At 43.8% G+C, this 25,915-nt stretch overlaps 1 protein-coding gene across 2 annotated transcripts in view; it reads right to left on the bottom strand.

Annotated features, from left to right (window-relative positions):
* Positions 1 to 981: 981 nt before the first annotated feature.
* Positions 982 to 25,915, bottom strand: part of AHCYL1 (adenosylhomocysteinase like 1) — a 305,772-nt gene continuing 280,838 nt past the window's right edge. The window contains exons 15-18 of one of the 2 annotated variants that reach the window (XR_015296031.1): positions 22,953 to 23,031; positions 10,241 to 10,361; positions 4,897 to 7,196; positions 982 to 4,657 (exon numbers count right to left, since the gene is read on the bottom strand). Coding sequence is in view for 1 of the 2 variants with exons in the window: in XM_086923586.1 (XP_086779712.1) it covers positions 7,190 to 7,196; positions 10,241 to 10,361; positions 22,953 to 23,031 (207 nt within the window). In the remaining variant the exon portion in view is untranslated. Of the gene's footprint in view, positions 7,197 to 10,240; positions 10,362 to 22,952; positions 23,032 to 25,915 lie in introns of both variants that reach the window. The other variant, XM_086923586.1, reaches the window with a different exon arrangement.

Below are 25,915 nucleotides of genomic sequence, written 5' to 3'. Positions count from 1 at the left end.
TTGTTTCATAATAAACTTTCCTGTAACCTTGCAATCTTCAGCCCTTAGCACATTCTTCCAAAGGGCCTGGTGCCACTGCACATCTGTTAGCTGCATCCCTTCTGGCAGCGGCCTTTCAGCCAGATTCATCAATGTCCCGATTTGCGAGTGCTTAATAGCGATTATTAAGGAATCGCTATTAATGACTCACAAAATGGGATTCATGTAGAAATCGCAATATTATTTGCGATTTCTACAGCTTCCTTATTTGCGATTAGCAAATTGCTAATCGCAAATAAGGAATGACTCCCCATGCATTCCTATGGGCGTTGAGGCCCATAGGAATGCATGGGGAGTCATTCCTTATTTGCGATTAGCAATTTGCTAATCGCAAATAAGGATGCGATTTCAAGGGTGCCAGGGGTGTCCAAATAGCGATTTCGCAATTCAAAAATGGATAGAGATTCCTTAAATGCAATTCCTCGCAATTTAGCGATTTCGCAATTTGCGATTTTTGCATTTGGGATGATGAATCCCAAATGCAAAAATTGCGCTCGCAAAGGGCCAGATTCTCAGAATCTGGCCCTTTGCGAGCCGATTTTACAATGATGAATCTGGCTGTTTATCTCCCCGCTCTACCCCGGGTGTGCTTACATTCTGATGTCTAATTTACTGGGAGGGCTCTGATTGGTCTTGAGCACAGTTGCTCTCCCACTTATTGGCGTCAGTTTGTATATTTCTGTCTTCATACCTGTATGAGTAATACCGGATTACACAGACTATGATTCATTCCCACTCGCTTACCGGTGCCTGGATTTCAACATTTATGTAGCATTTCAACCAGCCTGTGGGTTTCTTGAGTAATACCTTTTTTTTTAAGCCCATGACATGTCAGTGGCATGCTTATTGGTGAGAAGAAGCTTGAATTGCATCTTGAGAGATGGCAGTGAATGCAAGCATAATGTGCATAGACCATAAAGAACGGACAGAGACAACCGGTGATTGAGTTAATTTGACTAATGATTTATTGCTTCATTGCAAATATCATTTTGCATTCATTAAAAATCATTCATATACAAAATAAACCTATTCTGCTTGAGTGTTAGAGCATGCTCTCGCAATGACCAGCCTGACTGCTGCCTGGTCACATGGCTTGTAGAAGGTGCAGCCCTTACCCCGGACTTTGATTCACACAGTGACATGAGGCCAAAGCTCAGAGGGTCCATCAACGAGAACAAGTGAGGTCTGGTGGACCTCATCTATGAACATACAACGAACAAGTGCTCCTTCTGCGCGACACAGGTGACGCTCACTGTGAGTACACACATTATATGACAGATACAATCCATTTCCTCAAAGAGGGCTTTTTCAAAAGCATGTCGCTCCAGCACTGCAGACAAGGAGGTGACTATGGTTTTAGAAGCAGAGAGATATCCGGCTTACGCTTTCGGGGTAGCCATTAAGAGACACGTAGTAACAGCTCCTAGGAACTAGGTACACCTTGTCTACAGTCTGCAATGAAGATGGAAGTCATGGCTAACCCTCTCACTGAAGAGAAGGATTCACATCGAGCAGCATGGGTCAATGCCTAAACAACAGGAGCATCAAAAGAAGGATTCCAGCACTAAAAATGACAACAAAAAGCGTTTGACAGATTAAAATACATTTTCAAAGAGCAGGAAGAAAATGAGGCAGCCATGGAATGTGGTGCAAAGCTTTGCTCCGTGCTCAGTGGTCAGATATGACAAACTCCTGTCTTAGAGCATGTTTGTGACGGGTAGCTACATTCAGCTGATGGCATCTTTGAGGAGTTTATTTAGAGCTTCCTCTTGTGCAAAAAACTGCTGTCATGGGCAGCCTAGTCTAAATTACGTACACACTACTTGGTATCTATTCTCCCCTCAGCAGACTGAACAATAGCTAAGCAATAGCGAGTTCTGCAGTAGAACTCTGCTATTTTTGCCTTTTACATAGTGCTGCCTATGGCTCAATCAATGTTTTAAAGTGACTGAAGGTGTGATGGATATAGACAATATAAAACAGATGTATTTCTTCACTGAATGCCAAGGTTATACAGAGCAAGCCTCGGCTGAGAAAGGAGAATTACCATTTGTAATAACACCTTCACACCTACTGTACCCCAGAAAGATACTGAGTACTAGAAGGGCAGACATTTGGATTACATTTGATGTGAGCTGCTGGTCAGGTGAATGCAGGGGCTGGAGGCACAGTGTTGCAAAGGCCTAGTCAGGAATGAAGAATTCGAACATGGGACAAGCAAGAAAGAGGGTCAAAGCAGGCCTGGAACGCGCTGCAGGAATGGGGAGGACAGAGTCGTGCTGGAGGGACACCACAATAGAGCGCTACAGAAGCTATCAGAAGCCCCAGAGCCGGAATGCAAGAGCCGTGTGTGGATTCCCCTTGCTACCTGGTCCGTGACGAGCAAGGGCACACGTGGCTGGGACACAGCAGTAGGGTCATAGCATGCAGTATACTGTCAGTGGCCTAGCATTTGTCTCCATGGTGAGCGGGCGGGGAAGGGAAGTTGACCCCCATGAAGCCCCCTACGGCACTGTGCACTGGCCCCTGGCTTGAGAGCTCCTGACTGGGCCGGGAGCATGGTGGGAGGGGGGGTGCTTGCACTTTGCAGGAGGGGCCACCTCAAGTTTAGTTACGCCACCGTATACTGCTGTAATACTGTTTGTTTGCAGCAACCAGACAGGAACGAATTTTTTGAGTCCGCGTTTCATAGAAGTCCTGCACTGGCCTGCCTCTATCACGTGTTAGTAATGGCCTGCTTGCTATAAACAATGGGACCCCAGCGGGCGCGAGTCTGACTGGAGCAGGCTTCCACTGCCACAACCCTATCGGCACAGGGAGTAGGGGAGGTAGACCAAGAGGGGGCTAGCGAGATCTTGGGGCCTCTAGGACACCACACTGGCCTGGACCTAGAGGCGGGTGGCTTGCCTGAACAGTAGCATTCCTCAGGGTAGCATGCTATGGGTATCTGTAGAGCAGAGAGCAGAAAGCAGCCCTGGTGCCATCAAGCCTCAGGAAGGAAGCTCCAAGTGAGGTTCCATTCCACCCCACCCAAGCGCATGAGCCCCGCCTCTGGCACTGAAACGGGGCCAGGAGTTCAGAGCAGACACGCAGCACAAGGTAAGCTCCACTGCTCACCACCCTTTACAGGCTTAAATACTCTGCAGGACAAATGCAATCTGCTTCACTAGTATTCATGATTCAAAAGTATTGAACCTTGCAAAAAATGGGCTGGCGGAGCATTCTTTGTAAGATAGTACCAATGGGTACTTGTGCCATGAAGGAGCATAATTCCCCCCCCCCCCCCACCTTCCCCCAGGACAATTCACGACCTTCTGGTTTGTGCATGTTAGGTTGAGGAGGCACAGAAAGAAATCCTGTTCGCATTTGTGATAAAAGGGAGGATATTGTGGTGTGGTGTTAGAGGTGCATCCTTAAACCGCAGAACAAACAGGCAAGTTATACCAGTCTATCTGTATCGGCCCTTACCCTGCAGACATATTCATCACATTAACTCATCAGATACATGCTTTGGTCCAACTGAACAGCTGTCCTTCATATTATCACAGTCATCAATGTCTCAGGCCATATACAGGAGACATGTATCTACCATGATACACATCACAGATACTTCACAGTAAAAAGCAGAACTATCTTTCCAACAAACTGACTGCACAGGTTTAGGCACCGAACAACAAATCACATGATGAGACAATAAAAACAAAAGCAAGAGGGGCCAAAGAATGGGACTCAGATTCCAAAACAGGAGCCAAGAAACCCACAAAAAACAGAATAAGGAGAAACCAACAGAAAAATGGAGGTGAACTGGGAATATAGGTGGAGATCAAATAGTGAAATGAGAAGGGGAGTGGGGGGTCAGAGAAATGAATGGGCACAGGACCCTTGGGGCAGAGCAAATAGGAGAACTGACTTTAAACAACTCCTGGGACCCCATGGACATAATAAGGATATCTGAATGGGTATAGAAATATGATAGGTCACTGAGAGAATATCGGGATCAGAAATATCGTGTGGACATAATATGTCAAAAATATCGAGGACAAAATATAGAGACAGTAAGTGCAAATAGGTTTAAGTATAGATTTACTATTCTTAACTCCACATTTACGTATCTTGAACATATATATATATGGTCAAGGTATACATATATGTAGTGATGTACTGGGAAAATGTTCCTGACACAATATTTTGGTCCACGATATTTGTATTTCCGCTATTCTCTCTAAATACTGATTATGATATCACGGAAATCAGACCACAGGGGAAGAAAGAGGTGGAAAGGAAAGATATCACAAGTACCAAAGGTCATCATAAGGAGGAAATCTCCTTTGGAAGCTCTGGAGAACCCAAAGGAAAGAGCAGCATATCCTGACAGTAATGAGAGAAATGGAGGAGTGGGAGAGACACCCCATGGGAAAACGGCCAAAGTGCTTCTCTTTGAGACGCAAGGTCCATCCTTTCCAATGCATGAAGATCCTAGGACCACCTGTACAATAATATCCCAGCCTCAGCTAACACTTTTCTCCTTCCGCTTGTTTGGTGTCTCTTAGCAGTATGCATCTCACTAGTCTTGTCTGGCCAGTCAAGGTTTGCTCGTGGTGACTTTAGCAACCTTCTCCTAAGTTGCATTTCCGGTTCTAGAGCTATTAAAGCAAGAAGTGTTGTTATCAGCAGCAAGTTCGTCTGACCCCTTGGGAAAATTATATAATTATTAGATAAGGGCTGATTCAGCTATATCGTAATAAAGGATTCAACTGTTCATTAAGCGAGAGCGTCATCAACAGGCAACATCCCCTCTGGTACATGCTAGAGGGCCGGCAGCACTTTGGCTCCCAGGAAGTCGGCCTCACTCGCCGCCTGTTTCTTGAAGGATCCTGCCCGTGTAAGAGTTGCAGGTTGACAGGGGTTTAGAAGCAGAAATGACCATGTACCCAGTCCTCCTTTTCCAAATTTCTGCCATGCATCAGTTGTCCCTTACTCATGGCCGAATCTTCCCACACATTTGCCTTCTTCAATTGGAGGTTAAGAGTGTGGTTGGTAGACAGGAAAAATCAAAGTTACTGAACAACATATTGGGTCTTCTGTGGATTTGAAATTCTGTAAATTGCCTTTTAAAGTGGGTTTGGTGCTGGCTTGAGTCGAAGGTGGGGTTGTCAGTGGCCTTTATCTTCTTGCTCTACTCCAGGATTACTCACATTGGGGAAGATTGTGGTGAGAATCGATTGTTGCTAGCTGTCCCTCTTATACGGCAATCCTATATAAAGTTCGGAGCTGTCACAGCGCAAAGAATTGTTATAATACTATACATGATGCTTATCCTGCATTAGTGCTATGAACCCAAATGATTATCCTCGCGGAGAAGCGATGATGCTCCTTGGGATCAGATTTTATGTATTAGTTTCAATAACAGCCAGTTGATATCTCAATGGTGGTCCTATCATCTTCTTTGTGGCATGAAATATTTATGTATGCACACTATGGAGCGGCGGCGGGGGCTGCTGGTCTCACACAAGGGGGTGCTACTTAGGGAGCTCATCAACATGGCCGTCCACCATCGGGGTCTGGGCTAGTTTCACAGTAGTACCACAGGACAGGCTCCACTCCTCCCCAGAAGTAGCCCTCATATTGTGACATGGCCATTTCACTGGTGGCAGAGAACAAACTCCACTCACATCGATCACATGTACTGTGACTAGGCCTGATTCACAATGGTGCCAGAAGACGTGCTGCACCCAAGGCTAGGGAATGCACTGAGATGAGGCCCGAGACACTGGTGGCAGACAGACTCCCCTAGCACACATATTGTAACTAGGCTTGCAGCACAGCACTGGCCACCTCCACTGCACAAGAAAGGGCGCCACGTCAGTTACAGTACGAATAGCCAATAGATATACCTTCTGTAAGTCAATACACAATCTTCAATGAGAGTTAAGCAGGGATAAATGATATCCATGGGAGGGCTGCTATGGTCATGGGAATAAATTACAAATATTATTAACTTTGAAAGCTATGTGGCCTTGCCAAGGGCATGTAGAACTGTATAAATGCTGCAGTACAATACAAAAGATTCAGACCAGGTGCGGGAACCCGGGCATATGAAAGCACCGCTAAACGTATACCAGCACTGGAACCTAATGATTGATATTAAAGACTGGAATCTGGTGAGGGATTAGAGGACAAACAATGAGACAAGTCACTTCCAGCCTGCAAGAACACAAAGCATCTGCCCAGTGTGTTTGAGGACAGACAAAAAGGAAGTGCATCCTGTGTCTAAGTGCACAGACAGACACAGAGGAAATATGACCTGTGCAGTGACGTAAAGAGTGATACAAAGTATGCCATGGGCATCAATTAGGGTGCAGAGGTAGCAGCTTACCCGTAGGCATGCGGGGATCGCCCTGCCTACCTCTGGTCTCAGTAGTCATGAAACAGAAAATGAACAAGGTTCCTAAAACCAAGTGTATGTCTACAGTTTCCACTCCTTACTCACCACATAACAAATGAGAAATAATCTGTTAGAGGCATAGGAGGGGACACAGGGTGACATAATCCGGGGTTAAGAGGTGTGTGATGTCACTTCCACTACAGCAGCCATTGTGATAAAATAACATATGTTATGCAAGAACAGAGAAAATCTGAGCCTTGCTACCAGATATGCAAACATAAAGTAGAACCACCCTGTGTCAGGGAGGAAGGTGGACAGATAAGATCCACATCTCACTAGGACAACATACAAGTCAAAGACAGAGAGATTGGGCCTTGTCCTGTGTGCGCACACAGACTTTGGACCAGTGCCCTGGGAGGAGAGCTGTGAAAATGTCCAATGTGCTTCAGAGGACAGATGGACAGACCAGAGTACAGTGGCTTGAGAGGACAAACATTGAGGAACTGCACTTCAGCCTGGAGGGCAGAGGACTGCTTCTCGTGTGTGACAGGGCACCTGAAAGACAGGGAGGAGCAACATAGTGTGCCTAGGAGAGGAAACATAAAGACAAGACTGAACAACAATGATAAAATCACAGTGATATAGAAATACAATTAAAAAATAGGTAACAATGAAGTTGAACAAAATAAAAAGATCTTAAAAAATAATTATTTTCTCTCTAAAGGTGACTCTTCATTAGAGGCGTCGGTACTTCAGCGGTCTGTCTCAGTATCTGTAAGGAAAAAATAACTACAATTGAGCTTTTTATTCACCCTTGCCACCAGAAAAGAGATCTGAGAAGAGAGACCGCAGATTTGAAGACAGAGAAGAACGCTCAGAGAAAGGCTGGAAGTAGGTACAGTTTAAAGGAGGAACGAGGAGAGAACAAAGAGGAGAGAGTCCAGAGATGACAGGAAGAGAGGATAGCCACAAAAAACAACAACGGGGCACAGTTTCAAAGTTAAAAAGAGCTGCAAAGAAAGAGTGCCAGGATTAGGAGAATTGTGAAAAGAAAGCAGTTATTCCAAAATAAAGATAAATTGAGAGGGAGTGGGAGGAGAGAAGAAGCATGGGGAGAAAGCGATGCCCTTGTAGAAATAGCTAAGAATGGAGCAGCGTACAAGGCTGAGAAGACCGATAAAAAGTGAGCATAGCGGAAAAGAAGATAAAAAGATATGCTGGAAGACAGGATAGTCAAGAAGAAAGCCAAAAGAAGATCCAGGAAGAGAGGTGGGAAAGGGACTTAGAAGAGAAGCAAGAGGTAAGTCAAGTAGAGAGCGCTGAGAACCTTGCAGACAGCTGAGAAGAGAGTGAAGTAAACACATGATAAAATTTAAAAAGAGAGTGAACAAACGAGGGATGTAGAATGAGGAGACAGAGAGTAAGCCCCCAAGGACAGTCCTTAGGACAGCAGCAGAAAGAGCCTAAAGGAAAGAAAAACACATTTACAAAAGCACAGAAGGGATGGCTGAGAAGAAGGGTGAGAGGGAGACTGGAAGAAGAAAGGATAGCCAAGAAGGAAACCAAAAGCAAAGCCCTGGAGAGAGCAGAGTATAAACATAAAATGAGCCAAGGAGAAGAAGGGGGAGATTAGAGTTCAGCAAAGTGTAAGCATTAATGAAGCTGAGAACAGACAGCAGAGAGGCTAACAGACAGTCAAAGCGTCAGATCAACTCCAAGAAGGAAAATGAAGAGAGGGTACGCTAGAAACATAAGAATGGGTTCAAAGACACCAGAGAGCATACCAGACAGATAATACAAGAGGGCATGAACGCAGAGAAGAAAGAGTTGCATGAAGAACCAACAAAGAAGTAAAGAGATCAACCAAGAGGGTATGAAAGCATAGAAGAAAGAGTTGCATGTAGAACTAACAAAGGAATAAAGAGATGAACCATGCAAACCTACGAGGGAGCTGAGAACTGAGAGTTGTGAGACAATAGTAGAGAAGAATTCAAGACTTATAGGGAAGACAGATAAGAGAAATGAGAACAGAAGGCAAAAAGGCTATACAATGAGAAAAGAGAATTAAAGACAGGGCTGATAGATAACTAAAAAATAAAAAAATAAGGGAGATAGAGAGCTGAGAAAGGAGCTGGGCAGAGAGACAAAATGAAAGCAGAGAATGGGACACAAATCGAGCTGCGGGAGAGACAACTAGCCCAGTTGGGATGACAAAAATACTCAGGGAGACGCAGGAATATAGTTGAGGAGAGGACCAAGAAGATAATGTTGAAGAGGGACCAGAAAAGAACCACAAAGGGAGCAATGAAAGAGTAGACAAGGGAATAGTAAAGTTGTCATTAAAGAGAACAAATTGTAATAAAAGAAGATAGCTAGGTAGAGGGCAGAAAACAAGGCGGAAAGAGGCATGCACATGGGTATTCACAAACTCACTTAGAAAAGCCACATACAAACATCATAGGCCCCCTCCAGACTTCCATTTGCCTGTGCTTCCCACTGAGTACAACCATTGAGTAACCACAGATAAAACCCACCAAGTTAACTGGAATGTCTCTAATAAGCACAACCAAATGCCAACCTCAGTGCCTCTTTGCTACTGAGCAAAACCCCACGCCAACATTAGAGATCGCCTTTATTGCAAACTCTCAGAGCTCTTCCTCACTGAACACAATTACAGGCAAACAGATGGAGGTCAATGACTGAGCGCAGCCACAAACAAACCTTAGACGCCTTCCCGCCACCCCATTAAATGCAACAATTGACAAATCTCAAATTTGCCTTCCCACAACTGAATTTCGTTGGGAACCAACTTTGGGGCCTTCTTGTCGCATAGAGTGCAACCTCAGACCTCCTTCTCTGGAACATTAACACAGACCAACCTTACGACACCTATACAAATTCAGATACATCATATAGCTTAGCGCTTACTAAAGACACATTTGAATACTTAATATATTAGGGGACAGGACAAAGTCTTACACCATATACTATCGCTATACACAGCTCATTGACCCTGTATGCTGCACAGCAAAAACTTGGTGAAGCCCACCACACAGCAGCGATACACAGCTGAGTGAGCACACTCTCTCTCTCTCTGTATATGTGTGTGTGTGTATATATATATATATATATATATATATATATATGTCTCTCTGGCTCTCCAGGTCTATAGTTTTCCTTTACCTTCCCTTAACACCGCTCATTGGGTACCTAGAATAGTAACTCTTCACATATTGTGCCCATGCGTATATTAGTGTTTCTTCAAGTGCTGCCCTCATACAGAGCTCAAAATATCTTACATACAGGTCAGTAAGTTACACATGTTCCCATACAAAATCCAGTGACCTTTCAGCAAAATGGCTCCCATGCCCAACTTATTGACTCCCCATACACTGAATTTACACAGACCTGTCACAGCCATACACTACACCAAGACAAAGCAGTGACTGCCACATACTATTCCTATACACAATAACACCCCACACACTGTGCTCAGAACGTTCTCTCTAACTTCCACATACAGTGCCAATAAAAGCTGTACCTACTCTCACAGAATGTGCAGAAACTGTTTTAGGGTATACGGTGGCAGCACTTTGACTACTCACATAAAGTGCCTATACATGGGTTAGTCACTCCGCATGTACACATGTGAAGTGCACACAGATTAGTGACCAGTGCACACTCTACGTGGATACAGCCCGTGGCCCCCACATGGTGTATCCATTAAGCTTGACTAGCCACATCCTTGACCGCTGTATGCCTCCCACACCCACATACTGCACCCAGGCACGTCTCTGAGCTCCCCACACTCTGTACCTGTAGTAGTTTGGCTTGAAAGGTCCATTTTTGTTGAGTCCAAGGTATTTTGCTTGATCGTCCGATAACTCTGTGAGATGAGCATCGAAGGAAGGCAGGTGCAAGCTGGCAACATATTCATCTATAGGTACAGGAATAATAAACAGATTTTAGGAAAGGTGAGACCCAAACACAAGTCACAACCACTATTCACAATATAGGTTTCATCCTGGTACACTTCACTGTACTTCACACTACACTGGCTGCTGCCGAGAGCCTGACCTCTGTGTGCCAGGCCATGCCGCCTTACTTTCTGATGCTTCCCCAGGTGATCGCTGAATCTGGACATTAGGCAGATGTTGAAAATCTGCAGGAAGTTTTGAAAATGCGCAAAGCAACATTACATAATGCCTCAAATCTGAAGGACGTTTCCAAAAGCTATGATTTTTACAGAAAAATCTGATGAAGAGGTCTGCAAAGCCCCTACACAGTTTTCTGTAAGTATTGTGCGCACCACTGATTCTCATCTCCTGCTACCATACCTGCACCTTAAGCCTGCACAAGGGGAGTAACAATAGCCCCAAAGAGAATAGGAAGAATTCTCCAAGACATAACTTTTTTCTGTAGAATGGTGTAATTTTTAATAACTTTTAAGTTAAACGCTTTGTCCAGACAGAACACTTTAGTTGAGACGCACAGCTCAACAAATCACCAAAACCTTGTGCATCATGCATGTTATTCACCTCCAGAAAAATCAGGAAGCTCGTTTTCCTACCCTTTTTTACCACAATCAACTCACATAGATAGTGGTATCCAGGCATCGCTAAAAATATGAATAAAGACATTAGTATGACTTACTAGAAGAATAAAGAACAAATGCTGCTTTACTAGTCAAGAATGTGCAATGTCAAAGCTTTTGTGCATTGGAGTTTCTGCAAGAAAACTCACAAGGAGATGCATTCTGTTATATTCCATATAGGTACCATAATATAGGCCTCGGTTCATTATCCTTCACCTATATTCTCTCCCTACATTACACTTGTTACGGTTTATAGGGACTGACCTTTTACCTAGATATTACATTGCATTCAGAACGCTGGTTTTCTCTAGTCCAAAATGTCATACATTATTCTATTCATTAGGATTCTTAGAAGCACAGCAGGACTACCTTCTACTGTATAAAATCTATGTGTAAAGTTCATGCCCGACGTCATCCTTAGGCCGACACATTAATACAGCAAGGTAGGACCCCGGGGAGACTTATGGGTATATATACATCACATCTTCCTAAGATAGACACAGGAGACCGACACTTCCCGGCTGACACACTGACCAGAGACGCTGAGGTTCCTGCAACCAGACGCTCTAGCTCGCAGTGGTCTAACATCTCTCGCGGGGTGCTCTGCTCGAGATCAGGACGGGGCCCCACAGTCTTACACTTCAGGTAATGGGGTTGACTAAATCCTGACGGGATTCTTGGCTTAACACCTACACCCATGATAGGTACACATAGGTACATCTAGTTAGGGAAGGCATCCTAGGAGTATGAATCTTTTATCATGCGTTTTATATACTTGACTGTGTTCATGAATTTAGTAAGATGGTAGAACTATACCATCCTTTCACCTTTATAGTACTAGTGCTAATCATTTATATCTTATACTGTCTAACGGTTGTTACAGCATATCTATTCTACACCAGAATAACAACTGTTCAATAAATGCTTATTGAAAACGCCCAGCCTGTTTTATTTTGTGTATCTCACTGAGACAAACTAAGTAAGCACGAGTGCCTGAGCGAAAGGTAGTACATTGTTTCCACGGTCCTGAGGGATCAGGGCTGTCATGTTCGATGGTTGCCAGGAACTATTCTCTCCTGGGTAAGAAGAGATTCTAGTGACACTGTGAGCTAGTTTGTACAAAAGAGCCAACATACCCGGTGGGGGTGATCAGAGTTCGTCTGACACCAATCCTACAGTGTATGTTGTCTAAATGCACAGATCCTGTATACTTTTTATAGGAACTACATGACAATTCCAGCTGGAACTAAACACAGAACTCCTACTTGCCCCTACCTCTCCTTCTCCAAGTTTGGATAGATATCAGTAACTAAATGGACCAAGTTATCCTGGTGGCTCTGGATTGGGCCAAGCGGGTGTGGTGCCAGGAACTTTGGAGTGTGATTATTGTTCCCCAATCAGGCTCCACTTTGAGAGGATCCTCTGTCGCCGCAGCAGGGCGGAGTCCTTCACCGGAACCTACGCAACCTACAACTCTATACACGGAAGCTGAGCATTGTCAATTGCAGCAGGGGTCGGTGCATGAAAGCGCGGTGGGGTGAGGGCGGGGGGGTAGGGATGGGGGAGGAGACAACAGATGATGGAATAGGGCAAATAACGGAATAAATAATTACGAGGTGTATCAATCATGCATCATCCATACTTTGGGTACCATATTTAAAGAGAGTTTAGTTTGGAGCAGCACAAACTCAGGATTCAAAATAAAACAGCAGTTGGGATTGGTCTTACTAATACAAATGTATTTCTACCCAAACAAATGCTTTTTAGCAGCATTGGAATAATGAAAGACTAAAAGATCAATTTAAAACCCATACCATGCACTTTGCATGCAGCTCCTTGATTACAGTGAATAGTCCACTATGCTATATTAACATTGTAACTTATGAACTGCAAGTAACAAAAACAACTCTCTGACAAAAGCAGTAACCCACTCAACTATCTACATTATATGCATGTTATGTGTTATGTTATGTTAAAAGCACTTATTAAGCATGCATACACCAACTGTTTCTTGGCGCGCAGGTGAAAATCGTGGCAGTGACAGGGAGAATACTTAGTCAGAATATGTTTGAGTGAACAGCCAAGTCTTTAACTGTTTCCTGAATTGGGCAAGGGCGGTCAAAGACCTTAACTGCGCTGGGAGGGAGTTCCAAAATTGAGGAGCAAGGACAGAGAACCGTAGTCCGCCATACTTCTTCCGTTTGGCTGAAGGAATTTCCAACTGATTTAGGTGGGAGGATCTAAGGTTTCGAGAGGGAGTATAACGGTGTAAGCAAGCGGAGATAAAAGCCGGGCCATTACTGTGTAGTGCTTTAAAAATAATGCAGCCCATCTTAAAGGTGCAGCGCTTACTCACTGGGAGCCAGTGTAGGCTTTTCATTAATGCGCTGACATGATGCCATTTGGGCTTATGAAAAATCAGCCTAGCCGCCTGGTTCTGAACTAGTTGGAGGCGCCTCAGTTGGTATGCTGGTATGCCAACGTACAATGAATTGGTATGATCCAGGCACGAGATCACTAGGGCTAAAGTGACCAAGATCATGGCTTCACTGCTCAGAAATCTGCTGATCTTCTTTATTCTACGCAGCTGAAAGAATCCAGCAGAGACTACTGAGCTGATTTGAGACTTCATGGACAAATCATTACTAATAATGATCCCCAGACTCTTTGAAGAGACAGCTGGAACAGGGGAATTACCGAGTTTAGGGGGCCAGAAGTTAGAATGCCAAGGGTTAGCCAACCCACCTGTGAGGATCAGCTCTGTTTTCTCCGGATTCAACTTCAACTGGTTGTTCATTCAGTCACTTACAAAAATCATTGTGTCTTGAACGTTGGACTCTGATGAGGCAGAGCAATTAACATTAAACACCAGTTGAAGATCATCTGCGTAAATAAAAATTCCAACATTCCTTTCCCTCAACGAATGAAATAGGAGAAAAAGATAAAGATTAAAAATGAATGGAGAAAGAGACGAGCCCTGAGGAACCCCACAGGCAATATCTCTTTTATCAAAGGAGAAATTGGCAAGGCGCACCACTTGTGTCCGATTACTCAAAAAGGAAGAAGGCCACTTTAAAGCCAGACCCTGAATTCCGGCATTGCTGACAAGGTCGATCAGGATACCGTGATCGACCGAGTTAAAAGCTGCCGAAAGATCCAGAAGAATCAGGGCCTGGGTGGTGCCTATATCGGCCCCCCCTCTGAGCATGACCATGACAGTGAGAATGACTGACTCGGTCGAATGTGCGGGGCTGAATCCGGCCTGGTGGGTGTCCAAGACCTGGAAGTGTTCCACAAAAGAGCTGAGGCAGTTGGCAACATGGGCCTCTAAGACTTTTCCCAGGTAGGTCAGCAAAGAAACAGGCTAATAATTACTAAGAACCGACGGATCAGCGCCCGGTTTCTTCAAAATTGGAATAATCTCTGCCCTTTTAAAAGAATCCGGGACAATGCCAAGCTCAAGCAAGTTATTAAAAAATGACTGGAGAGGGTCTGGGCGTATGGTGAGTGCTTCCCGAAGAATATGGTGGGGAAAACAGTCCAAGGGAGAGCCAATACTAACCTTTTTTAATAAATTAAGGAAAGTTTCCTCCAGGATCCAAGGGATTCTGTCAAGGTAGTGAGGACTGATGTCATTATTGGGGGTTCAGTGAAGCACAAGCCACAGAAGAAATACTAGCCTTGATGATGGCTATCTTTTCTGAGAAGTATGAGTTAAGAGAGTCGCATAAAGTCTGAGCAGGGACTGGTTTAAGTGTGACTATCTGGTTTTGAGAGTTGGTCAGCTATAGAAAAAATCTCTTTAGATTTGTTAGATGCATTGATTATTTTTAGAGAGAAGTAGTTAGCCTTTGTTTGAATAATCACATTTTTATATTCTTTCATCAGAGCCAGAAAATAACCTTTTTTTCTGGGAGGTAGTGACGACGCCATTGACGTTCTGCTTGTCTAAGTTCAAGTTTCTTTAATTTAAGATCATCCGAGAACCACCGTTGCGCGTCGTGAGGTCTCATGATCTTGTATTTTTTTTAAGGAGGGGTGACACAGTCGCTAGCCGATTCTAGCCATAGGTTGATACTCTCTGCACGTTTGATCTGCATGGTATACATGTTTTGCAGCAGGCATAATAACCCTCTGCACTACTTTATGATGAGTCAAAACTTCCACTAGACAAAACTCTGATCTCTCTCCATCGGGTCCATTAATCACCAGAGTTATCTTGCCATTTTTATTGTTGCCTGAAGATTGCTTAAGGCAAGGCACTCTGCAGCAGGTGCTTTTAAATCCATATAATATATTTGAAAACTCTGCACCCTGCCCAATTCGCCCTCCAACCCCCAAGGACAGAGCCCAGCGCGGTGGCACCAGTCGCACTGCCTTAAAGCCATCCCAGGGCACATGGAGTACCTGTCCTCGACATCTGCCATGTTGCGAAATGGGCATCAGTGCACACATAGCAACACAAAAAGATGACTGGAAGGCTGAACATTGCCAAACATTCAACTCCAGTCACAGATCTGAGCTAAATCCATTGTTTTCTTGCTCACCATTCCACCCCAGTTTAGACTTAGCCAAATGCAAATCAGTCTTGACCCTGCTCCCCATGGGAACAGCCCAGCCTGAACTTTCAGACGAGGTCCTCCCTGGACCGGAAAACAAACGTCCTGAGACTAGTTTCAGGATATCACCCCTCATCAGCCAGGCTAGCTTGAATCCAATGGCATAGTGAGCATGGGACCCACGTCTTAGCATACCCTTCCCACTTAGGGCAACTATAGCAACACATAAAGATAATGGACGGAATGCTGAACATTGTCAAACATTCAAACATTCACCTCCAGTCAAAAATCTGACTTAAATCCATCATTATTTTGCTCACTATGCCATCCCATGCCCACATCAGTGCACACATTCACAAAGCACTACTGCCTTAACAGCCAGTTCCGGTGAGAAGGACGTTTGGTCCTGCAAGGCATTTTGGTCTCAGCCCACTCCGCATGCCCATCACCTAGGAGAGGTACTGTTTTGGTATCTATTCTATAGTTAGGAATGTGAGGTTAGGAGTATTTATTAGAAGAACAATTACTTACACAGGTAACGCTCTTTCTGGTGGGTACCCTGTGTGACTTCCGATTCCCCAATGCCGTCACAACTACTTGTTCTGTGGAGTGGCCCTTTTTTAACGTCTAAACAGGTTCCAAGTGAGGAATCTGCACACTGGTTCCAACAATTGTTCAAGCTCCGCATCTCAGGGCTTGGAAAAAGATGAGCAAGAAATTGACGTCTGCATGCAGGGGTGGCTCTTCTATGCAGCTCTACTTCGTCACTTCCCTTCCGGGGCAGTACAGAGCCAGTGCAGAGTGGCACAGAGCATAAGGGCCTACTCTTTACATCTTGAATTCAACAAGAAGCTGACGATCTGGATTATCTAGGAGGCCCACTGGGCCCTTTGTGTGGCTAGATTCACACCTGCTCAGGGCCAGGATAACCTCCTGGGTGCTAGTGCACTCTACAAATCTACATAACACCTAGTGGTGCATGGGAGTATTTCTGGAAGAAGTATTCTAATGTGAGGAATCAGCAGTTATATAGAGTATTCATAAGAAAGATGCATTACTGAAGGTAGGTAACTTGTTCTCTCATATCTTGTGTTTCATGAGAACAGAGGATGATGAGGCAGATGAGGAAGCTCTTATGGGTCTTCCCCTGTTCGTCACCACTATCACACAATCTCAGATGGCACCTGTGACTATTGCTCAAATTCAGACTTGAAAATATTAAATGCTGCATCACAATAGTACTTCTGGATTCGCATTGTAAAGATTTTCTTCTTTGGCTCCTCCACGGGGTCACAGAGAAAAACACCTAAATATCCCCTCTTTCAGCAAGGAACCCAGAGCCTTTAACTACTCTTTTGATGAGTGCCAGATGTTTCAAGAATTTACTAAATACACCTTTAATTAACATGGCCAAGGTAGGGGATGCTCTACTTTTTCCAACAATCCTAAATCTTTCCCTTCACTTTCTTCCTGGCATATTCCTCAAACGTATAGAATAACCTAAGGATTAAGGGCCCAACAGTACGAGAGCTAGCAAAGGGGTCCATGTCACTACTAACTATGAAGTCTTAAGACTGTTGAGACAGTAGTTGTAAACATTGAGTTGGTTGTGGCTGACAATGACAGTCTGGATGACACTAAAGTAATCACGGTTAACAGTGAACGTCTGATTGAAGTGGCTCTGGTTGACCGTATGGCTCTAGTTGACATTGAGCTGGTTGTGGTTGGCATAGAAGTTTCAGGGGTACAGATTGATGGCTTTGTGATTGAGGTTGATGGCTTTGGGGTAGACAAATGAGGGCCTCAATAGCGACAACTTCAGTTTTGATGCTGACCCAAAATACCCATTGGTGATGGTGATGATGGCACGTAAGAATAATTGCAGTTGGCTGGGTGACATTCATCATATTAAGTCATAATGTTTTTACTGTGACTGAGGGCTTTTAAGCAACAAGATAATGTCAGAGGTGACGCATTTCCCCTTTTCCCCTATGAGAATACTAGACTCATCAACGGGGGAGATTCCTTTCCTGCACCACAGAGAAAGAAGGCACTTGAGAAAGGTGATGTGATATCTTGAGCCTCTTCGCTCTCTGTGTCATGGCTACATTACCCATTCAATGTGATGGACTTAAAGCAACTAAGCAAGTGGAATCCTAGAACTTGGTTGAGTGATGGAGCAACTAAACTCTACACTAAAGGAGGTGCATGAGTAAAACGTCTGAAGGTCACCATTGAGGTCAAGAGTCAGAATAGAGGCAGAGGTCAAGGTGCTTGTGAATGATCAAGGAATAGCCACACTGCTTAGTTGCAGCACTGCACTTGCATTAGAGTTCATTGAGTTTGTTTTCAGTGTACACCTTTGTGACCTATAGGACATGACTGACACTTTCAGTCTTTCTTCATTGAGATCACAAGCCAATGCCAGAAGGAGACTCATCTGCACAGTTTTGGCGCTGTTCAGCCAGTAGTCCTAAGAGAAAACAGATTTCCATCCTGCATAGGGCAAAGTGGAAGATCTCAGAAAGATGGAAAACACTGACTCAAGACAGAAAATGAAAGGTCAGCACTATGACCCTCACACATCAGATCACTGGAAAGGTAAAATGACCATAAGCGGTCAGAATCTGCATGAACATGAGGTCGCCAAAAGCTCATAACATCTACCATCAGTGTCATTGTGAAAAGTACGAAGGAAGCAAAGTGGTTATCCAAATTAGACCTCAGTTATTTAGTTTATTATTTATTTATTTGAAAAGCTTTATAAAGCGTGAATATGGCCCATATGCGTATCAGAGCGCTGTACAAAGGAGAGGGTGTGAAAGGAGGTAGAGGCATGAAAACACCATAAATGACCTTAACAAGCACAAATACAAAACAAGAGGAACATTGTGGGACATGTAAAGTACCAAAAGAGCAACAAATCTTATAGAGCATGTGGAGAAATAAAATTGAAACGTTGAAAGGGGTATCAAAGAGTATCAACAGGAAATAAAGGTTAGTTAAGGGGGCTTCGAAACTATTGCTGTAGATGGTCATTCAGGAGTAACCATTTAACTTGTTTTTCTAATGAGGCGTTAGAGGGGTTAGATTTGATCTCAGGAGAAAGAGTGTTCCATTCTTACTATCCACCATGAGTATCTTCTCTGAATTCATAAATATTACGTCTCCACCCATGTGCAGGATCTTGGATATATTTCAATAGGTATCATTTTTATTTATGAAAACCATCACATGCAGGAAACGTTGCTGGAGAAAGCAATATTTTATGTCTTTTTTTAAAGAAATATTTAGAATGAAATTGCTTACATCATCAATTACATTTGGCTCAAACCTAATGAAAATGGCACCCAGAAGAAAGATTACATTAATGACTTTGTTATCAAGTAAACTTTATTATATGACAAATGGATTTTAATACATTCTCTTAAAATAAACACAGAAAAGGATGTCTATTTCTGCACTTACTTCTAAGAACTTATAATCATCATATAACATTTTACCTATTGGAATGTGTACCAAGATCATGCACAGATGCAGAGACATTTCGTTTATGAAAATCAATAAAGATTCCCTGGTGAAGAACATCACAGGTGCAAACAAACATTGTCCAAACGTCTGGGACTGTGAAGGTTCAAGCACTTGAGCTCTTAGTATCTTCTGTGGCCAACGAACTTTAGTACATTATCCTAGAGATTCTGGCCAATCTGACTTGTAAATGTAGTCAATGATATTGTTACTTATGACCATCTAAAATACAACACCATGACCAACTGTGAGCAGCCTGCAAAAGCTCACAGAAAATCTTCTGATAGTGTATTGCAAAATATATATTCAGGATAAAGTCTATTGTTCTTCAATTACATATTCATCTATACTACTATAATAAAGGAAGAACTTTCAGCCTTTGAGGCGGGTAAACTCAGGAACCACAGCACCAATCCACACACCCGATACACCGTTGGAATCGTCAGGGTGTGTAGATGCTTATAGGCTATATAAATTAAAAAAAAACGTTATTTCAAAAATTTACAGTAAAAATAAAAGTAGTCCCTCCGAAGTAGCGCCGGCCGCGACATGCGTGTTCACGTCAGGAGCGCGGGGAGGAGAGGCGTCCAGGAGCCAGACGAGGAGCGGCGGACATGGCGCGGGGGAGGAGCGGTGACGTGAGGAGCAGCGGACAGGCCAGCGGCGGTGAGGTGAAGCGGCGAGGAGCGGTAAACTGAGGAGCGGCGGCTGAGGTAAGGGGACCCATGTCGGAGCAGGCGGTGGTCGGGGCAGGCTTTCAAGGTTTGGCACACAGGCTTTGGGCCATTGTCGAGAAATGGATATCAGTGTGTGAGTTAATTCTGCCACAAGGTGCATAACCCTTGAAGAGCAATGAGACAGCTAAGATAGAGGAAAACATATTGCTGAATGCTGCAAGCGAGACACTTGTAGAACCCAGAATCCGAGATTGCACAACCCACCCTGCTGAATAAGTTCCTGCAGACAACAGTAAAATCTCATCAACACAACAATTAGGGTTATCGAAACCCCCAGAACACAAATACCCTTGAAGATTATGAAAATACATTGAAAGTTATTGGTATGTAAAGAAGAGGTATTATCAAGAGCTAATAATATAGTAAAACTAGGCTAGTCCAGCAAACACATTTGGTCTGGTTGACTAGTGTGGACCTGTTGGTGGGAGAGGAAATGGCATGGTGCATGTTCTTTTAAGCCACTTCACTTGTGGAAAGACCAGCAGCAGTCAGTAGAGTAGAGGCTTCAGCAGCTGCTGAAAGCAATGCATTTGCTTGTGGTTGTTCATGAGTTCTCCAGGTGTGCAGAGTGGAGGAAAGATGAAGTTCCCAGGATGTGGAAGATACTGACCACACAGCCTTGTGGACATCCTTGAAAAGAAAGGGTTGGCCAAACTCCCCTGGCTATACCACGTTGCCACAACTTAAAAAAATATAGGATGCCCAGACTTTTGGGACAATCCCAGCACAATGACCACACACAGCGTTAAGATCTTCAAGGGCCTTCATGAGGATTACACAAGTGCCCAGAGGGGGAGGGAGTAGTGTGTTTGGCGATGAGGTGGGGTTAGTTGGGGCACCTACTACAATCGCACCGGACCATCAAACCCTCAATTTCTTTTTAAGCTTATTTAAGTATCTTAGTCCCCGAGGCAAAACAAACCCTATGTCTGAAATTTAGCCTCAGATTATTAGCAATGCTGCATACTGCAAAAACTGGGCAAATAGCATAACCAGCACTGACATCTGTACATGCAAGCTGAGTGGTCAAGAGACAGTCCCACACAAGCTATAACCAAGGAAAGTGCAGGGAGGCACTTGTATGTCTCAGGACAGAATCAGAGCTCTTGCTAAAGAAGATGGCTCTTTACAATTTCTGGACTTGGAAACTAAAGAGAACCGTCACACTTACGATGGAGTAACTGTTAGAAGGCCCGAGGAATGCAAAAGCCTAATTAATTACTATTTGCATTCTTGGACAAGAAATTGTAAAATCTTTTTTGACATATTTTTAAGTCTTAACCTATTATTTTCCATATATCTGTAGGTGAAAATGTTAATGTTTTACTTTTTAATTCTTGCTTGTTGTACTCTATATGAGTGGCCTTCAGGCTTAAACAAATAAAACATCTACCTATCTACTATCCACATATGTGCTCCTTAAAGAAATCAAGGCATACCATGCTCCCCTCTTTAGGCGAAGGCTTTCAAATCGAATCTAGAAACAAATAGTCTCACTCACCTTTGTATTACCCTAGGCGAGCCACATACAAACTGAGAGGAGCAACTTAGGACGACAGTCACAAGACATCATAAACTGCTGGAAAGCAAGCAGGTTAGCGCAGCTGCCCAGGTCCGAAGGGATTATAATATGAAGACCACCAGCAGTTGTACTATTTGGGTAAATTGTGGGTGGCTAGTATTATTCCGCACATCACACGTGATCATCACTTTTTCCAGGATGAATCAGATGACAAGTGAGGAAGTATGGCGAGCAGCGACCAAATGAGCAATGTGACAGAAACATGCACCATGGACATACGGAAAGACAACCTTCTCCCTTTCAATGACTGACACCGGTGAGGCAAGTGCTGGATGCCAAACTTCCCCTTGTGATATTGGGTCAAACGTTTATCAGGATGATGGTTGTTAAGAGGGACTCTGCCTGCGCCCAGAACAACTTCATCTTCAAAAAATTCCATAAAACTGCCAGAGTGTCCTCTAATGCTGTATGCATTGCAAGATCTATCTGAACCCTGATGCTCAGCAGATATCTCTGAAGATATCAAATGGAATGAAAAACGTATTCTCTAACAACATACCAGAAGGAAGTGTCATAAAGGATAGCCCTACCCCAGACAATGCTTTTAGGAAACACCTTAAAACATGGCTGTTTAAAAAAAATCTCTCACCCTCTAGCTGTACTTTGCTCAGTTTGTCCATGTGATCTTAGCCTTGAAGGAATTTAGCCCTGGGACACTCCGGAAGGGAGTAACCAGGCACTCTACAAACTGCAATAACATAACAACAATAAAATGAGCCTTAACCACTGAGATCCACCCAGTATGGGAGAGACCCATTGTAAGTCTCATACAAGAGGAGGTTCACGTTACTCTCTCTGGCCTCCCCGCGCTCCCTTTGCCAAGCTGCAAGATAGGGCTTGTTGATATCCAAATGATCATGTCACATTTGAATGGACCTTGTCGACTATTTAGGGATTTCAGGGGAATGTTGTGCCTTCTGCACTTTCTAATGCAGCAGGCCCTGTAAGGCAGCTGATGATATACAAGGACTCACGCATGTTGACATCCAGGATGCATTCGGCCTATTAAATGGAGATACTTCAACCTCAGCATTCACGAAGTCTGGTCATCTGTTGGGACAATAATCGGCTATTCTCTAAGGCTCTTATGCCACAAGACCCCATTTAAAAGGTGGCAGCAGTTATCCTCCATCCTTCATAAACAGCCAGCAGTGTCAGTAGGAGAAAGCATGTGTCCACTGGGCAGCCATCAGTAAAAATAGGAGGAGCTCAATTAGAAACATTAAGGCAAACCTCTTCAGCCAAGAGACCATTAGATACTGTATTTGGGCCGCCAAAACCACTTATGTCGCGCAAAGGAGGTATGTTTAAGAGCTACCAGGGCCTTATATAAAAGTTCCCTTGGTCCGGTATAACAGGCTTAGATTTAGAATACGCGTACCTAGGTACTGTAAAAGGGACACCAGGGCTGTCTATACTATTTACAACCCCATGCAGGGAGTAAAAACTTCTCCCAGGCGTCCATATTTTGTCTCACAACAGTTAGTGCCCTAGGGCCCTTAACAGTTCCACTGAATCTAGCACTCACCCATCTTCTTCGGAAGCAGATACACATCCTGTTTGTAGCGACCTTCAGGTGCATTGTAAAGTTCTATCAGAGCCAGGGCCTGCGTAAAAAATGGGCATAGTGTTATACAGAAGCAAGGCACATCACTGTGACACTATACAAAGGAGACTAAAACAATGTGTAAATCTCAGTGTCATACCATCCTGTCGAGAGAGCCATTTGGCATTACCCAGCTCACTATCACCCACCAATGCAGCGGGACTAGGGACAACAATGAAAGAAAGTCTTTGTGGAATTGTGTAACAAACTGAGGAATAATAATAACATATTGTGTGAAAGAGACAACTTGGAAAGCACACCGGTGTAGCAGTGGGTGAAAAAGCGAATAAGAAATAGAATAGAAGAGCATGTAGAGTAAAATACTGTTGCAACATGAACAACCGCAGCTCAACTGAGCCAGAGAACAGATCTTGCATTGCTTTAAAGTGAGTCTGTTGGCACTAGAAAAAGACATTGCAAACAGTACATAGAGGTTAGCTTGCTCTACACACAGAAAACCAGCCCTTTAATATTATCAAAAGGAGGACTAGAAACAGCATTGTAATCTCCTACTTGGAGGACACAGTCAAGCAAACCACAAGTAGAGATTGTTGTAATTTGGCAGCGATAAGGTTAGCATTAGCAGAAGCCATCCTGTATATGGAGGCTATCTTGTCCGTTTTGTGGAATCCATTTTGTATTTCTGGCAGCCATTTTGCTTGCCGTGTGCTACGGTGTGCTTGCCATGTGCTACCGTGTGCTCACCATGTGCTCTGTCCTCCCTCAGTGTTGACTGCTCTTGTAATCTGCTTAGAGACGAACTATATTTAGCATCTTCCACCTTCTCACATGCTCAGTTGAGCTTGCAGCTGTCCATGCAGCTGCTGTTAGTCTGTAACTGTCAGAATGTATTCACCAGAATTAGCAATGTTAGCTCCTTCCACTTGTTGACTGTGCATTTTCTGTATGGCCTTATATGTACCTAAAACCTTCTCCTTGTACTTGTACCACCTTCTTTTGAGCCTCTGTGTGGGTATAAAAGGACCAAGCTCCTTCCATTCAGTGTGCTACTTCATACATAACCGAAGGGTGATGTGTGAATGTAGTTCCACCTTATGAGGTTTAATAAACTCTGTATTTTCTATTCCAGTTTCTGTGTCAACTTTTTCCTATTGGTCTGAGGACTCTGTGCACTGGTAGGCCTTGCTGAGGCTCGCCACCACAAGATCATTACATACCACCTCTGCAGACAGAATGTAGTATCATACACCACTGTTCCTACTTAATACTTTTACTATGACACTACAAAAGAGAACCATCTCTATGAAAACCACTCTTGGTCCCACCAAAAGTTGAGCGCAATCTGGCTACATTACTTCAGCACGCAAAAAAGCAATATCAGCATTGGGACTTGATGTCTGCGGATTAACGAACACTGAACATTGAAGAGGTAGAGTTCATGTGGAAGGGGGGACGGATTTTGGCTCAAGAGATGAACACCAAACTGCTCTGTGGACGTTTCTCAATCTTTTTGTCAGCATCCTGTAAGGAGCATCCAGCAGGTTCAAAGGTGACACTGCATTTTCTTCATACTGGTCCATGATTGGGAGTACTAGGACCATTATGGTTACATACTTTTCTTCCCTTGCTTCAGCAGTTGCTGCTGTGGTTGAGCAATGAAAGACTGACTCGTCGGAGGTGATTTCATGACTGATATCAGATACAATACAACACAAAGCTATAACAACCATTTAGGGTCAATGCTCAGCCAGAGGGGTTGTGTTAATAAAAAATAAAAAATACATTATTAGTGCACACTTAGATGAAGAGAACATATATTTCAAAGGCTATGAGCCCTAATAGATTTTGCAGATAGGTGGTGTTTGCCTATTGACATGTAGATGTGGAGCAGGGCTCGCCCAGCCTCGCAAGACCGCAGGACTGGAGTCCGTCCTTGCAAAGACCTGCACTCAGCGCACTACTGTTTTTTATTTTAAAAAAAAATTTTTTTTTTTGTCCTCATATCCACCATGGTTTTTGAAAGCCATTTAGAATAAGCATCAGACGAGTTTACACAGTATAGTAACTGGAAGGGATCATTTCATTCGAGAGGAGAGCCACAGATCCCGCAACTGTCTCAGCTTGAAATTCTTTTAGGCTACCAGTGGGGAGGCCTACTGCTGGGCCAGGGCCGGGATATGACCGGATACGATTGAGTTGGCACCATAGTAGTATAATCATTGGACCCGGGGGGAAAAAAAAAAAAAAAAAAAAAAAAACCCGGATCTTTATTGAGACCATACAATCGAGTGCCAATAGGTCCTTTTGCATTGGTTTCCTGATCTGGCTAGATCTATGCGTGCAGTCTGTAGCGTTGATGTCAGCCAGTCCCCGTGGGAAGGGGGGATGGAATCCTTCCATCTCCTGCAGATCTCTCTTCTTGCTAAAAGGATCGTGTAGAAGACCAGGTTTCTAGCTATGTTTTTAGTTGTCCTCAGAACTCCAAAGATCACTAATGGTAAATCTATACTAATTGGGGTACCTAATGATGCCGTGAGAGTCTTACCTATGGCCTCCCAATAAAGTGTTATACGGGGACACTCAAAAAACATATGGATATCTGAGGCTGCCATCAAACCACATCTTGCACATGCCGCTGAGGTTCCTGAGGTAATTAGTTGGCTGTGCCCTCCAAGTGGAAACTTGTTGCGTTTGGATTGTGGATCGTTATATGTCTGTGTCCAACTTCTGATTTGTATGTATTTAAACCTTGAAAAGGTTGGGCCTATTTTGTTCTGTAAATACTCCCACGAAAGCAGATCCCCCTCATAAAAGAGATCCCCCCATTCTTTGAGGCCTGCTTCTCTCAAGGGATTGGCTAAGGAATCTTCCAACCAGGCTGGACTATCCGGCAGCCCCCAAAGTGGTGTTTTATCGCAGTAGTA

This window comes from Lissotriton vulgaris, chromosome 5, assembly GCF_964263255.1.
Source record: "Lissotriton vulgaris chromosome 5, aLisVul1.2, whole genome shotgun sequence".
NCBI lineage: Eukaryota > Metazoa > Chordata > Amphibia > Caudata > Salamandridae > Lissotriton > Lissotriton vulgaris.
Note: the sequence above shows the minus strand (reverse complement) of the source record. Positions and strands in the feature narration are given on the sequence as shown.